This window comes from Solanum lycopersicum, chromosome 3 (genome assembly GCF_036512215.1).
Source record: "Solanum lycopersicum chromosome 3, SLM_r2.1".
NCBI lineage: Eukaryota > Viridiplantae > Streptophyta > Magnoliopsida > Solanales > Solanaceae > Solanum > Solanum lycopersicum.
Window position 1 is genome coordinate 1,439,568 of NC_090802.1, and position 16,278 is coordinate 1,455,845.

At 34.7% G+C, this 16,278-nt stretch overlaps 3 protein-coding genes across 3 annotated transcripts; 2 read left to right on the forward strand and 1 right to left on the reverse strand.

The window, feature by feature from the left end:
• Positions 1-1,465: 1,465 nt before the first annotated feature.
• Positions 1,466-9,212, forward strand: ABCB5 (ABC transporter B family member 5). The gene is made up of 12 exons (XM_004234195.5): positions 1,466-1,710; positions 2,618-2,672; positions 3,236-3,411; positions 3,695-3,916; positions 4,089-4,327; positions 4,663-5,188; positions 5,280-5,553; positions 5,998-6,676; positions 6,758-6,986; positions 7,522-7,788; positions 7,996-8,259; positions 8,486-9,212. The coding sequence occupies exons 1-12, from the start codon at positions 1,507-1,509 to the stop codon at positions 9,128-9,130; spliced, it is 3,780 nt and encodes a 1,259-aa protein (XP_004234243.1). The 5' UTR covers positions 1,466-1,506; the 3' UTR covers positions 9,131-9,212.
• Positions 9,213-10,104: 892 nt separating this feature from the next.
• eIF4E1 (translation initiation factor eIF4E1) lies at positions 10,105-13,445 on the forward strand. Its single transcript, NM_001247530.2, is given in 5 exon segments — positions 10,105-10,406; positions 12,077-12,242; positions 12,353-12,478; positions 13,073-13,138; positions 13,222-13,445. Coding segments are annotated over 5 exon segments (696 nt in total). The 5' UTR covers positions 10,105-10,119; the 3' UTR covers positions 13,273-13,445.
• A 94-nt stretch (positions 13,446-13,539) lies between these two features.
• On the reverse strand, positions 13,540-15,975 carry LOC101246599 (bidirectional sugar transporter SWEET2a-like). The gene is made up of 6 exons (XM_004234196.5): positions 15,835-15,975; positions 15,003-15,039; positions 14,661-14,877; positions 14,266-14,424; positions 14,051-14,170; positions 13,540-13,860 (listed from the first exon to the last, which is right to left on the reverse strand). Exons 1-6 carry the CDS (start codon positions 15,902-15,904, stop codon positions 13,750-13,752), a joined length of 714 nt encoding a protein of 237 aa, XP_004234244.2. The 5' UTR covers positions 15,905-15,975; the 3' UTR covers positions 13,540-13,749.
• Positions 15,976-16,278: the final 303 nt, after the last annotated feature.

Here is a 16,278-nt window from a genome sequence, read left to right on the forward strand (position 1 = left end):
TTTATAGCTAGTGGTCCAAAAAATTGCTAACCATTAAACTAGACAAAAACACATTATTATTATTAAAAAGAAGTACAATATCAAATGGATTTAATTTTTTGTACTGATTATTTTAAAAAATATTTATATGATCAAGTCATTTATTGATTAATAACATTTAACTTTATATAACCAAAATATATGAATTCGATAAGTTGATAAAGATACTAACTAATTATCATGTTATAAGAGTTTAGTTTACGAAACTGATACATGTACATAACTTAAATCCAATTAATAGATGTAGGGTAAAGATTTTTTTTTAGGTCTGCATATGACATAATCTAATATATAGTCCTTTAATTAAAAAAATATCTAATATATATTCTTCTTGAAGAAAATTAAGTATATCCACCCTTTAAAATTGAAGATAATTTTTCAGAAGAATAGCCCACAAAAGCTCTTTAATTACTTGAAATCAATAACATTTCTAGAAGGAGCTAAAGTTATTACAAATTGTGTTTTTAATTAATGTAAATAAAGTCGACAATGTGTTATAACATGCTTTGAATTACACTTAATATTAAACGACAGAGGTCCAAAACACATCTGAATTATTATTTTATAAGTTTTACGTATTTATCTATCGATTATTTTTAAATTTTTTATATCTAAAGTATCAACATCTATAAGTGGAAGCTAATGCTAGGTCAGTTATTCATCTTTTCTATTTGGACTATTCAATTAGGTGTATTTTTAATACACTAATATATATAGATAGTTTATATAGAGAAATGGAGCATATGATAATTAGAGCGTGAAAAAGTAATAATCTAATTTATATATTTATGATAATGAGTTTTATATGTGGTGCATTTAAATTAATCGATGCCCAACATAAATATCAACATTAGATAAAATTTATTTTTATCGATCGTACCAACAAGGGTGGTTATGGTGGAATAGATAAGATCTTTCTCTTCTAAATAAAAAATTATAAATTCGACTTTCGGATATAAAAAATTCTATTACACTACAATAAAAATAATTTTAAGCGGCAATAAATAGACACATTAATAATGAGTGTTAAAGTTTTTACCGACATTACTTAAGTGTCATTAGATTCAATATCGCTAAAGCCTTTAGGGATATATACCAAAAGTGTTAATTGTCGCTAAAAATACATATTTAACGACAATTGCTAATTAATTGCTGTTAAAGCTTATTTTTTATGTGGTAATAGGATTTTATAGGACGTGCTTTTTCTTTAAATAAACCTTATACAGTGTGTATTCAAATTAATCACGCTCATATACGAATATCACATACCAAATAAGAATTTATTTGGAAAAAAAATTCATATTGAATATGCTAGCTACTAGCTAGGTGCTTAAATTGACATGTAAGAATATTAAATAAATGGTTCATTTTCCTATCTCCACAACTACACTTATTTTCTCCAAAATTTATATATAACTTTCTTCTATCAATTTCATTTCATCAAGAATTTTTTTTTTTTTAAAAAAAATGGCAAGAGGAGGAGATGAGAAAATTCCATTTTATAAACTTTTTGCATTTGCAGATAGAAATGATATAATTTTAATGTTGTTTGGAATATTAGGTGCTATTGCTTCTGGGGTTTCAAAGCCATTGATGTCACTTATGTTTGGTGACCTTATTGATTCTTATGGAACTTCTGATCAATCTAACATTCTTGATAAAGTTTCTCGGGTATAGTTCAAATCTTTCGACTTTTCAAAAGTATCGACAGGTGCACTGTGTGTGGGATCCTCTAAAGATGGTTGTACATTTTAAAGGGTTCGATACGAATGTGATGTCATATTTAAAGAGTCTGTGCAATATAGCTGCTAGCTACTATTTTATTTTTGTTGGTATAGTTCATCTTTCCTATGTTGCTTGGAAGATTTTTCAAAAATATTGACAAGTACATGTGGGGGTCTCTAAAGATGGTGGTGCATCTTTGGAGGGCTCAACATGTAGTGTGACCTCATATTTAAAGAGTTCGAACAATATTGTTATATTTGTGCTTGTGTCATTCGAACTCTTCAAAAATGTCTAATATCGGTGCGTGTCGAATTTTTTAAAAATCGAATATTCCAAAAAGATATGACACAAATCTAGCGTCATATTTGGAGAGTCTGTGTAATATATATAGTTGCTAGCTATTAGGGATTCTGTTAGCTAGAGGTTGAAGTTAGTAAGAGTTTATAGCTTCGAGACTTCTAGTTAAAGATGAAGAAGCGATTAATACTAATAAATAAAAATATTAATTTCTGACCCGAGACCTCTAGTTGATGGTCCAGAGCATATGAAATTACAATTTACAAAGAAATTTCTTCCATATTCGAACTCGAAACTTTTAGCTAAGGGTGGAGGGCATACATAACTACGACTCCTAAAAAATGAAAATTTTTAATGGAAATTCCATCAAAAAAATTTGACGGATTTTTCATTAAAAAATCTTATATTTTTGGATGATGATATCAATTCAAAAACAGGATTGAAATTATTCTAGAATTATTGAATTTTTTATTTTTTTTAACTATAAAATTGAATTACTTATCTTAAATTTTGAGAAAATGAACTAAATTAAATTATCTACTTAATATGCATGCAGATATCCCTCAAATTCGTTTACTTGGGCATTGGTACAGGCATAGCTTCACTGTTGCGTAAGTCTATATCACGCTGCGATCTAAAATTTTATAAGTTAACGCAAATGTTAGATGATAGTTTAATATTTTGTCGGTGTGGTTGCGCAAATCGATAAATAATAATGTCCACAAATTTTTTGATGAAAGTCCTAAGAGAGTATGCATTGATTTCTACTATTTTGGAAGATTTGACATGCACTCGACGATTTTCTTTGAAGTATTTGAGCAACATCGCTTTAAGTACTATCTAAGTTCTAGACGGCTCCAGAATTTAAGCTTTATGTGTTCAACTTTTAAATTTTTCTTTTTCGGGATCGACCCCATTGCATTTTAAAAAGTTATATGTTCATATCTACTATTTGTTGTAGTTTGTAAGGATTTTCATATATAAATTTATGATTTGCGTTGAAAGTACTGAGTTCAGATGAATCTGATTGATACTGGTACTCTGTGCGTCCGCCTTTGGGACTTGAAGTCAATTAGTATAATGAGCTCAGGAAGGAACAGATTTAGCTTCAATATGATTGATAGATATGCCATGTTTAATGTTCAACTCTTGATTGTCCATTTGATCATTTCAGAGGTAGCATGTTGGAGTATTACTGGAGAAAGGCAAGTGACTCGAATAAAATGCTTATACTTGAAAACAATCTTAAGACAAGATATCGAATTTTTCGATACTCAATCAGCAACAGGGGAGGTTATCGAAAGAATGTCGGGTGATACTATTCTACTTCAAGAAGCCATGGGTGAGAAGGTTAGTTCTAAGTCCCTTGAACTCCTTCTGTCCTGTATTGTATGGTACTATCACAAAACAGAAACACATTCCATATCAACAATGACACCTTAATTTGGACTTAGTTGGAGTCGGTTATCAGATCGTCCCCATCCATTTGTCGCCATGAATAGACTGATACAGCAACCATCTAGATTTGAGACCAATAATAAGCGCATGCTCATACGTTTGTAGTTACTCTCGTTGTTTTTGTACATTTTTATTTGTAAAGATGTTGTTTCTTATTATAGCTTGATTGTGTTAGGTTGGTAACTTTGTCATGCACATGTCAACTTTCATTGGAGGATTTGTAGTTGCATTTATCAAAGAGTGGCAACTCACTCTGGTTTTACTCGCAACCATTCCTGCAATCGCCATTAGCTTCTTTTGTGCAGCGTTGGTCTTGTCTAAAATGTCAGGGAGCGGACAAGCTGCTTATGCAAATGCAGGAAAGGTAGTTGAACAAACGGTGGGAGGAATTCGAACGGTAAATTTTCTGCAAAATATATTTTGGTGAATTGTACTTTGTTCTCTCAATTGCAGAATAATCTTTATCTTTTGTTCGTATTATAAGACGAAAAAACAGTTTAACTTCAAATATTTTAGTTAATGTGCTTATGATCCGTCGTTTTATTTATGTATATTCTTCCTTTCCCTAGGTTGTTTCTTTCACAGGAGAGAATTTGTCAATAGTAGATTATAACAGTAAGCTGGAAAATGCTTATAAACCTACTGTCAACCAAGCGCTGGCTTCGGGAATTGGACTTGGCACGATACTAATGTTTAGCTTATTTAGTTATGGACTTGCCATATGGTATGGAGCCAAATTGATCATAGATAAAAATTACAGCGGAGGTGACATCGTAACTGTAATTTTCTCGGCTATGCTAGGTGGAAGGTAAGAATAAAATAATCGACTTATGTTCATGTGATATAATCCACCCCTTTCAATTCAGGTGTCATACTTTCCTTTACAGTCTGTTGAAGAAAGGATGAATCTTTCTATATTTGATAATTCTCTAATCCAACATTTTCAAGGTTTGCTTAAGATCAGAAGATTCGAAGGTCACTTTGATGCATTACATACGTCTTTAGCTTAAGACCACAACACAAAAGTCTCCCTTGGTGTTCTTAAACTCCGTACCCAGCCAAACTAAGACACTTAAATTGAAACGGATGGAGTACTTATATTTACAAGTCATTGAATTACAATGAACCTTTTCTATGTTTCAGCTCAATAGGTCAAGCATCTCCGAGTTTGAGTGCATTTTCAGCGGGGCAAGCTGCAGCATACAAGATATACGAGACTATAAAACGTACACCGAAAATCGATCCATATGATCCTAGAGGGATTCAATTGGAAGATATTAAAGGGGAAATTGAGCTTAAAGATGTGTACTTTAAGTATCCAGCAAGACCAGACGTGCAAATATTTTCTGGATTCTCGTTATATATTCCGAGTGGTAAAACAGCAGCCTTAGTTGGGCAAAGTGGAAGCGGAAAATCAACTGTTATTAGTCTGCTACAGAGATTCTATGACCCCGAAGCTGGTGAAATACTTATAGACGGAGTTGATATTAAGAAATTTCAACTCAAGTGGTTGAGACAGCAAATGGGGCTAGTAAGTCAAGAGCCCGTGCTATTTGCAACTACTATTCGGGAAAATATAATGTACGGGAAAGAAAATTCCAGTGAGGAGGAGATCAGGAATGCAATCAAGCTCGCTAACGCAGCTAAATTCATCGACAAGCTTCCGAAGGTTGAAGCAACATATTTTAGTATTTATCAAAACTTGAACACCATTTTTATTTCTTAGGTTCTAAACTAACATTCTGAGTACATATTTGCAGGGTCTGGACACAATGGTTGGTGGGCACGGTACTCAGATATCTGGTGGACAAAAGCAAAGAATCGCCATTGCGAGGGCCATTTTGAAAGATCCAAGAATTCTTCTACTTGACGAAGCGACTAGTGCATTGGATGTGGAATCAGAACGCATTATACAAGATGCTCTAAGTAATATCATGATAAACCGGACAACTGTGGTTGTTGCCCATCGCCTGACAACCATTAGAAATGCTGATCTCATTGCAGTGGTGAATCTTGGGAAATTGGTTGAACAAGGTAATACACGTACTACTCTCTTCGTTCTAAAACTATTATCAGACTATTGAATATAGTTACCACTTTGAATGCTCTCGGTTTGGTTCCCGGATGACAGTGTTATATCCAAATAGAATGGTTCCGAACTTCTCCCAGAGTAGCTTCCTGTATGAAATAAGTGCTCCCACTATGCAGGGGTGGAGCAAGTGTAGAAGCTACTGGTCAGGCAGCATCCAGTAACATTGGCTTAAACTCTGTATTCGTGTTAAAAAACTGTACAGATAATCTTTTCAGAACCCAATAAGTAAAAAGAATTGTGGTTCAGAACCCATAAACTAAATATCCTGGCTCCACCTCTGCTGCTATGTGCAGGATACGGGAGAAAGGCCGGACCAAATTAGGTCTTATGTAGGTTGGCTTACTTCATCACATCTTAATATAAATACCCTTTAATATGACTTTCAGGAACCCATGATGAGTTGATCAAAGATATTGATGGAGCATATTCTCAACTTGTCCAAATGCAGCAAAATAATAAACATGTCGAAAACACCAAGGGAAAAGAAATTGAGGACTCGAATGCACAAAAACGTTTGAGTTGTTCGAAAAACCCTTCTGGTAGGAGCCAGAAATTCTCTATTTCTAGTTGGAAATCTGCGAGCAAAGGATCGAGTAGTAGATATTCCCTTGCGTATGACTTGGGAGTTACTGCTGCCATTGATTTCCATGAGAGTATCCGAAGGGATGATGGAGCTGAAAGCAGTGAGTATATTGTTGATAGTAACAGAAATCTGTCCACTCAAAAGTTAATGTCACTTGCATATCTAAATAAGCCTGAGGTACCCATAATGCTTGTGGGAACCATAGCTGCTTCCATTAATGGTGCAGTTTACCCTGTATTTGGTCTTCTGCTATCAACATCTATCAAAATCTTTTATGAATCACATCATGAGCTTCGAAAGGATTCTCGATTTTGGGCCCTGATGTTTGTGGTTATTGGAGTTGTTGTCATGATTGTTGCCCCATTGCAAAATTATGCATTTGGAATTGCTGGTGCAAAACTGATCCAACGGATACGTTCCATGACGTTTGCTAAGTTGGTATACCAAGAGATCAGTTGGTTCGACGACCCTGCAAACTCTTGGTAAATCTCACTAGTCCGTAAATGTCTTAATTTTTTTCTTAACTTGCCAAATTTCTTGACTCCGAATTTTATTGAATACAGTGGTGCTATAGGTGCAAGACTATCTAGCGATGCTTCGACTATCCGGAATTTGGCGGGAGATGCATTAGCAACGATAGTCCAAAACATTTCCACTGTTGCAACTGGTATGGTGATAGCTCTTATTGCTAATTGGATTCTCGCTCTTATAATGCTGGCGATATTGCCTCTTCTAGTCTTGCAAGGAATCATACAAATCAAACTTTTGCAGGAGTCAAATGCTGAAGCCAAGGTAATATATTCCTTGATGAACTTACCTTTCTCAATTACATTTTGAATTTACACTTTGTATACACAAAAAGCGTAAACAAGTTTTGCGCTATTAGTTTAATAATTAGAACAAATCTCTCATGCTTAAGACATGAGAATCGGAAGGCGTGCCCCTTGAATACTTTTTCTTAGCTTTGAATCAATAAGTTCATAATCTAGGGTTCAATTAGTTTAGTGCCAACTTCAGGTGTAGAAAGACTGTTCCCTCTGCTCTTCCAGAAAAATTGACTTCCTCATTTAGACTTATGAAACTAAGAGGACGGACAAGGTATGACCGCTCGCCCATTGAACCTAGGGGATCCGTAGGTCAGGGCTCGCTCACATACTATGCAGGTGACTCGGAATTACAGTGCAAGTTCCATTTCCCAATATACCAAGTTGTCAACCTTATTTAATAACTAGTTCAGTTATCTTTATGTGACCTGATTATGTTTAAATGTTAAATTTTAACAAGCACATTTGATCAGTGAATCCAAATGTGTCGTGCTGTTTGGCAGGTAGCGAATGAAGAAGCAAGTCAAGTTGCCAATGATGCTATTGGGAGCATAAGAACTGTCGCATCATTTTGTGCTGAAGAGAAAGTGATGGAAATGTATCAAAGGAAATCGGAAGCTCCTTTGAAACAAGGAGCAAAAACTGGACTTGTTGGTGGAGTTGGTTTAGGGTTCAGTAGTTTCGTGCTATTCTCCCTTTATGCATTGACATTCTACCTTGGAGCCATTCTCGTAAAGCATGATAAAGCAAAGTTCTCTGAAGTTTTTAAGGTACATTTTTGTAACTTTTTGGCTTTAACTTACATAACACTAGTTGTATAAGTAACTTTTACATAATCAGTATATTCAAACTGTTGTAACCTGTCTTATTTTCCAGGTTACTAATATATCTCACTATTTATGAACGATTATTCTTATACGTTGTTTGTGTATAGAAGATCAACTTATAAGTTATTTGAACAACTTAATTTTACGCAGGTCTTTTTTGCTCTATCCATGGCATCGATTGGGCTTATTGCTCTTGGCAACCTTCCCTCTGATCTAAGTAAGAGTAAAGGAGCTGCTGCATCAATATTCGAGATACTCGATAGCAAACCAAGAATTGATTCAAGTAGCAGCGAGGGAATCATGTTAGATGTTATCGAAGGCAATATCGAACTCCAGCATATCAGCTTTAAGTACCCCACAAGACCAGACATGCAAATCTTCAAAGACTTGAGCTTGAGCATTCCTGCAGGAAAGGTATTTATCCTAATTCAGTTCTTTTTTTTTTACAACTCGTGGTGTCCAAGCCCACTTACAGGTGAAGATTCTATACTTTGTATAATTGTATTAAATCTTAAACACCCTTGATAAATTTCTAGTTTTGCCACTGGACTTTCTTATCAACTAATGCTTATCATAGAGATTTATCACACCTCCGGTGCATAGAACATAAACTTGACAAGAATGTTGTAATTTCTTGCAGACAGTTGCTCTCGTCGGAGAAAGTGGTTCAGGGAAGTCAACAGTGATAAGCCTTATCGAACGATTTTATGATCCTGATCAAGGTTACATATATCTCGATGGAGTCGAACTCAAAAAGTTGAATTTACGATGGTTGAGACAACAAATGGGATTGGTAGGTCAAGAGCCAATACTATTCAATGAAACAATAAGTTCAAATATTGCTTATGGTAGACAGGGAGAAGTAACAGAGGAGGAGATCATTTCAGTAGCAAAGGCATCAAATGCACATAACTTCATATCTTCATTGCCTAATGGTTACAAAACAACAGTTGGTGAAAGAGGGGTTCAACTATCTGGTGGACAAAAGCAAAGGATCGCGATTGCGAGGGCCATATTGAAGGATCCAAAGATACTTTTGCTCGATGAGGCAACTAGCGCGCTTGATACAGAGTCTGAACGTATCGTGCAAGAAGCATTGGATCGCGTGATGGTCAACAGGACGACTGTTGTAGTCGCGCATCGACTGACCACGATTAAAAATGCAGATGTTATTGCAGTAGTTAAGAATGGTGTTGTTGCTGAGAAAGGAACACATGATGTGCTCATGAATAATACTCAAGGGGTTTATGCTTCTTTGGTTGCACTTCAAACAGGAGCAACTTAAGTTTGATAGAAGCTTTTCTTGTATTTTTTTTTTTTGGTTAATTACTATCCTAAAGTTTTGTAATATTGAAATGTTTGCATTACTCATCTCTCATCTATCCTAGCCTCACTGAACAAATTTACATGATACATGTTGCTACTGCGGGAGGTGATAGATATCCTTTAGAATTAGTTGAGATTTGCGAAAACTGAACTTGTGCGAAATGTTCGCATTATTCTCTTCTCATCTCTCATCAGTCCTAGCCTCCCTGAATAAATTTACATGACATATGTTGCTAGTGCTGGAGGTGATAGATATACTTTAAAATTAGTTGAAATTTGAGAAAACTGAACTTGTTCGAAATGTTTGCATTGTTCTGTTCTCATCTCTCATCTATTATAGCTTCGCAGAGTTTACCTAATAGTTATTACACCACTCTATGTGAAATGTTTGCTTTATTCTCTTCTCATCTCTCATTTGTCATAGTCTCGGTAAACAGAGTTATCTGATACCTGTTATTAATGAGAGGTGATAGAAATCCTTTAAAATTAATTGAGATGTGTGAAAACTGACCGAAACACCAACATTCACATGAAATCTCATTTAAATATTTATTTGAATTTCTTTCTTATTATAAAAATCACTTTTTTACTTATAAATAAAAGAAGTTCAAACTATATGATTAGCCTTACATAATTAACCAAGAAACTAAAGATTTGTAATTACATTATGACAAACAAACAAATTAATATAACTGTTCATGTGACATTATTGGTATCAAACTTCTTAATTGCTAATTTTGAAAAATAAAGCTTCCATATTCTGAACTAGATTAAAATTAAAATCCACGTAAATTAATTATTTGATTCTCACGATACCTAATTTAGGTATTTACAACATTAGTACTTCTACAATTTAAGTATTACACTATGGTCCAAACAGTTCTTATAAATACCATTTTTCTTAATTAAGTAAAAAAAAAGTGCTCCACAGTCCACAGAGCAGCAAAAATGGCAGCAGCTGAAATGGAGAGAACGATGTCGTTTGATGCAGCTGAGAAGTTGAAGGCCGCCGATGGAGGAGGAGGAGAGGTAGACGATGAACTTGAAGAAGGTGAAATTGTTGAAGAATCAAATGATACGGCATCGTATTTAGGGAAAGAAATCACAGTGAAGCATCCATTGGAGCATTCATGGACTTTTTGGTTTGATAACCCTACCACTAAATCTCGACAAACTGCTTGGGGAAGCTCACTTCGAAATGTCTACACTTTCTCCACTGTTGAAGATTTTTGGGGGTAAGTTTTTTTTTTTCCTCTTTCAAATTGGTGATAGTGTAGTGTAAGGGAAAACAGGGAGTGGATTGCAAGGTGGGGAATCGAATCCTCGAGAAAGTTTAGATAGTCAATTAATTGAGCTACTGAGATTCCTCGGATTTTTTTTAAAAAAATAAATTGGGGATAGAGGAAGAGGAAATGGGGGAGACTTTTATAAGGTTATACCGTTGTTAACAAGGTGAAATTTTAGGTAGTTAATCAATTGAGCTACTAAGATTCTTTAGATACGATTTTCGTAAGCTCAAATTGGAAAATAAAAAATTAGATTATTACTAAGGAGCTGAAGAAATTCAGAAATGAGTTACCTTTTGAGCCAGCAGAACCAGTTAAGTTGAGATTTCATTGATTTTAGCTTGTTTTTAATGTTGGTTGTGAATTATGGGGTTTTATTATAATGTTCCAACAATTTTGTTGGTGTTGTAGGACTTTTTTGATTTAGCGTTTTGAATGTGTTCTGATTATCTGCCTTCACATAGGTGATATTGAGGTAAAAATGGCATCTTGATTGATTTTGCTCTCATAATTGTTAGATTTTCTTCTTGTACATTTTGCAGTTTTTAGTTAACTTGCCAAGGTGTTTAGTGGATGCACAATATGCGGTATTACTACGGAATGTCTGAATTGGTTTGAGCTTTAGTTTACCCAAGCTGTATTAGTAATTGCACATTGCTTTGTCCTTTTTTAGTTAGTACTTTCCTTAAAACTGGAATTTTGATCTCTTGGTTACTTGCCAATTTAAATTTTAGTTCATGGATCGGATTCAATGAATAGATATATGCTCTTTGGTGGTGGGAGGACAAGGATAGATAAATTAATCTCGGTAAGGAGAGAAAGTGCAGAATGAATGGAAGTTGAGACATTTTGGAGTATGGGGTGAAGAATGACCTGTGAAGTTTTAGGAAAGAAAAAGTTAACCTTGTTGAATAGTCATATTTCTCTTCCTTGCACAATCTTGTGTAGGAATGCCTTTAATTGGGTTTATATCGTCGGATAGTTTATATTGCTTCAAATCTAAGAAACTCTTTCATATTTGTCAAATGCTCCTATTTTCAACAAAGGATATTTTGAGCTGAAAAGGTAGTTGAATAATGCATTGGTCGTAGTTTTCTCTCCTAAGCAAGATAATATAGTTACTATTTTCAAGTACAACTACTTCTTTTTCTTTAGTTTACGTATAAGAGCAGGTCCTGTATCTACATAGCTGTGATATCTCTATGTGCATTTGTCTTAATATACTATTCACTTGTCTTAATATATTATTCACTTTCAAAAATAAAGACAGATGTGTTTCTATTTCTTAATTAGGCTAAAGTATGCTCATCTCCTCTGTAGATTGATGAGACTTAGCTGCAGGCCAGTTTTTTCAATCTCACGCATAGACTTTTTTATTAAGTCCTATGATTTGAGTAATGTAGGTGGTAATGGTGTGAATTTGATGTCTGCCATGGATGCATGCACCTTGTTTGGTGAGTTCTTTATTGGTCTAATTACTCAAGGCACTTGAGTTATTGTACAACTTGAACGATGACATGCCTGTTTGATATTCCACATTATGGATTAGGTCTTTGAAATGCTATTATCCTTTTGGCTCATGATGAAATCTTGAACCATGTTGCTTATTCTACAAACAGTGCTTACAATAATATCCATCACCCAAGCAAGTTAATTATGGGAGCAAACTTTCATTGTTTTAAGCACAAAATTGAGCCAAAGTGGGAAGATCCTGTATGTGCCAATGGAGGGACGTGGAAAATGAGTTTTTCGAAGGGTAAATCTGATACCAGCTGGCTGTATACGGTATTCCGAAGTTATTTCCATCCAGCCCTTAATGATAGGTCATTCTAGTAATGTTATTTTCCCCTTTGATATAATTTCCACTCTTGTTTTCTTATATGGAATTATTGTAGCTGCTGGCAATGATTGGACATCAATTCGATCATGGAGATGAAATTTGTGGAGCAGTTGTTAGTGTCCGGGCTAAGGGAGAAAAAATAGCTTTGTGGACCAAGAATGCTGCAAATGAAACAGCTCAGGTAATTTGCTTTATATTTTTGGTGTCAACGGCCACGTTTGTCATTTTCTTGGATCAAGCGGACAGACATTTTTTGTTGTGTACATACTGTAGTGCTGATGTTTATTCAAAATATACTATGAAATACATTGTACCGTTGAGTATATTGGAAGTTAAGAGGGGAAGTCATCAGATATATAGGAAGTGCTCCTTGTGAGAAATTTCTCTAGTAGGGCTCAAACCCGAGAACCATGGTTAAGGACGGAGGGATCCCTTTGGTGGTATCAAGGGTTAATTATATTATTTCATGTTTCATATGATTGAAACATTTGGATATCCTTGCAAAGTGTGATATTGTTTTGTCTCGTCATTTGTTTTATGCTTCATAAGAATTCTCTTTTCTTTCGTCCCCTTCTCTTTGTTTCTTTTTCTCCAGTGTACTTCATTCTTCTAGAATTATATAGTGGTCGGCGTTCCCTTTTGTGCTTCATTGATAATATTGAATCCTTTCAGCTGTTTACCGGTTGATTATTTTTATGTTGGTGCTTATTGCTAGTTTTTTGTTTTTATATCTTTGCAACTATACCTACCATCTTCCTGAAACTTCTCTTTACAGGTTAGCATTGGTAAGCAATGGAAGCAGTTTCTAGATTACAGTGATTCGGTTGGCTTCATATTTCACGTATGAAATCTTGGTTATCGTACGCCTTTAATTCAGTTTCTCTTCAATTAGCAAGACTCATAAAGAATCATCTTCTTTTGCAGGACGATGCAAAGAGGCTCGACAGAAATGCCAAGAATCGTTACACCGTATAGTTCTTGATGCAGTGTGGGATTGCAAGAAACACAATTCGTACTGGAAAGGTTGGTAGGTACTAGTTTAGTTTCTCATTTGATAAGCTTCTGGTTTGAGTAACTCGTGTGTTGGTGTTTACACTTTCTAATCGTGGAAAATTGTTTGATTTGAATCCATGCCTCTATGTTTCGTGTGTTCTGTGTTACTTTCCCAGCTTCCCTATTATTTCTCTGCAGTAAAAATCTCTGAAAATATTGTTGATGGAGGTGAAAGTGATACCAAGCACATAACAAAACACAAATGGAAAATTATACCAACCAAAAGAATGACAACAGTAAAAACAATTTTTGGACGACTTTTCGATGTGAAAAGGATAAGCCAAGCCTGGTGTTTATACCAAATCTATGATACAAGACATATGTCTCGTATACAAACTATATTTAGTTTGGTGTAAACATTGGATGCGAGCCAGTGTTTTCCGCTCGGTCATAATTTTTTCATGCATTGGACTCCAAGAGAGGTCTTGTTGGCTCCTCATTAGGTCTGCTGTATCTCCAGTATAAGACTAGCTGTATGATCCCAAGAACTCCTCCTATCCCGTTTGGAATCTGATTCATAGAGATCAAAATATTAAATTCTATACACAAGGGTGTGATGTAGGTTGTCTACCTAGTTGTAAGCAACCCGTAACATATAAGATCACACGAAAACAACTTTACTGTTACTCTGAGACTCTCCCTTCTGTATCTTTCGGGTACTATTGAAAAGGGGAACAACAAAGGAAATCCAGTTACTTACGTAGATAAATGGATCTTGCTTAAACATTCCATAAGCAAAGAAAGAAAGGCTCATTAGAAAAGTTGCAAGGGATAGATAGAACGGCATATACTCAACACTTCTTGTTCTGATCACCAAATTCTACAAAAGTAAAGAATTTCTCTGTTAGTCTCATCGAGCTAGTGATATCGATGAAAAATACTTAAATCACGCGTTGTTATTGTTGATCGACTTACAATGATGAACAACGGAGAAGCAAACATGGAGATGAGAGAGATAACAGACAAGTATCCAACGAAAGTTTGTCGATTTGGAGGTTGAAATAGACAGATGCTGATAGAAACCACAGCAGCAAATGCAGCAAACACACCAAACAACAGCCCCAACATCTTCAACTGCATTGAACGTGTAATTGTATTAGCATCATTTCTTATTAAAGGACGTTGAAGACATCATTAAGTAAATATTAGGTTCCGTTCTCTAAAACTATCTTAAGCTTTCAGCTGAGATCAGTGTTAAATGTTCGTATGTGGGGTGATCAAATCAACTCATCTCTTACTCATCTTTGAAAACAAAATGCACTGTTTAGATGAAATGATCACACAATTCAATGAGAGGTAAATGAGCTTACCTTTTTCGTTCTCTCTGCGTAAATGATGAATATGAGTATATAAGCCAACTGAAAAACCGCTCCGACGGAATTAACCGTAAAAACCAATATAATACCAGGAGATACAATTGGTGTTCCATACCATAGACATATTAAGCAATTCAACAAGGCACATATATAAGGCAGCCCAGAAAATTGTTCTGTTGACTTGTTTCTGATGATCCTTCTGAATGTTGGTCTGAAAAAACGGGATCGAAAACGTCAATTTAAACGCGCACGCACACACAGACACACACGTATACGTGTGTTATCGACATATTAATATACAGTTTTTTTTTTTTTTGTAAAATTTAGGATACTTACATTGGTGATATAAATAAAACAAATGCACATAGGTTTCCTGCAATATGCCAAAACCAAATATTATGTCACTAGCATGATTCAAAAACAAATTGTACAAGTTATTTCAAAGCCAAAACATTGTGCTGTGAAGTGGAATGGCCATCAAAGTGTCAAGTTTAGGGTTAATAACCCCCCACCCACCCACCCACACGCGAACTCCAAAAAAAAAAAATCACCCTTAATCAGAAAGTTTGTGTAAAAGAGAGAAATTTCTTATGGGGAGCCGGAGGCGAATTTAGGATTCTTCACCCTCAACAGAGGACTCGAGTCGGGTCGGGTGAGGTCTATTAGTACTATAAAGGGAGTATTGGGCAACGTCAATATTCTGCCTATGACAAGGTCCATGAGGGGGTTGGGGTGATTTGGGTCAGAGTCGCAAATAAACATAACCCTTGAATAGTGGAATTGGTTAAGAAATAATCGACTATAGTTTTTGACAGCTTGATAAGCGTTTCATCCTAACAGAATGAGAGAAACTTCTTGTAGGGAGCTAGGAATTCAACATTACTAAAACATGGGTGCACCACTAAAAAGAAAAAGATGAGTATTAAGTGGGAATTGAATCCTAAAACTTTTAGGTAAAAAAACTCAACTTTGAACCAAGTGCGTCACTTTCTTATAATATGAGTGCTAGCAGATAATATTATATGTCAATTTTTAGAAAATCTATAACTAGTTTTACAGACAAACCATGAATTCGCCCAGAAAGCTTAGGCAATTTTCATGTGACTTTATATATCATGAATTCAAATTAATCGAACCTGACCCAAAAACAGTAGAAAGAAGTACTTACCAGCAATTCCAGCAGCATTACTACAAATTGAATAAGTTGAGAACAAACCACCTGCTCCAGAAATTTCCATTTTTGCTCAAAAGATATGTTTGAAAATTCACATATATATCATTTAGTATAAAACAAGCTTTTTTTTTAATATAGTATTTGTTTTTTTTTTTGACAGCTCAGAGTGGGAAATATTTTATGATAAGTACAACCAAATTATGTAAATCTAACAGTTGTCAAATTTTATAGTGGGACCATATTCACGTTTCTTTTACTTATTAATTAATAATAATTATGTTTTTTTTATTTTCGTGATTTAATTTGAATTGATTTTAAAGAGGAAATAAATTTAATTTTTCAATCGTAAAAATCAAATCAAATTAATTTAAATCAATTCCTGTCGGTTTATTTAAGGTTACTTAAATATATAATAGTATATTTCTAAATGTATATTAG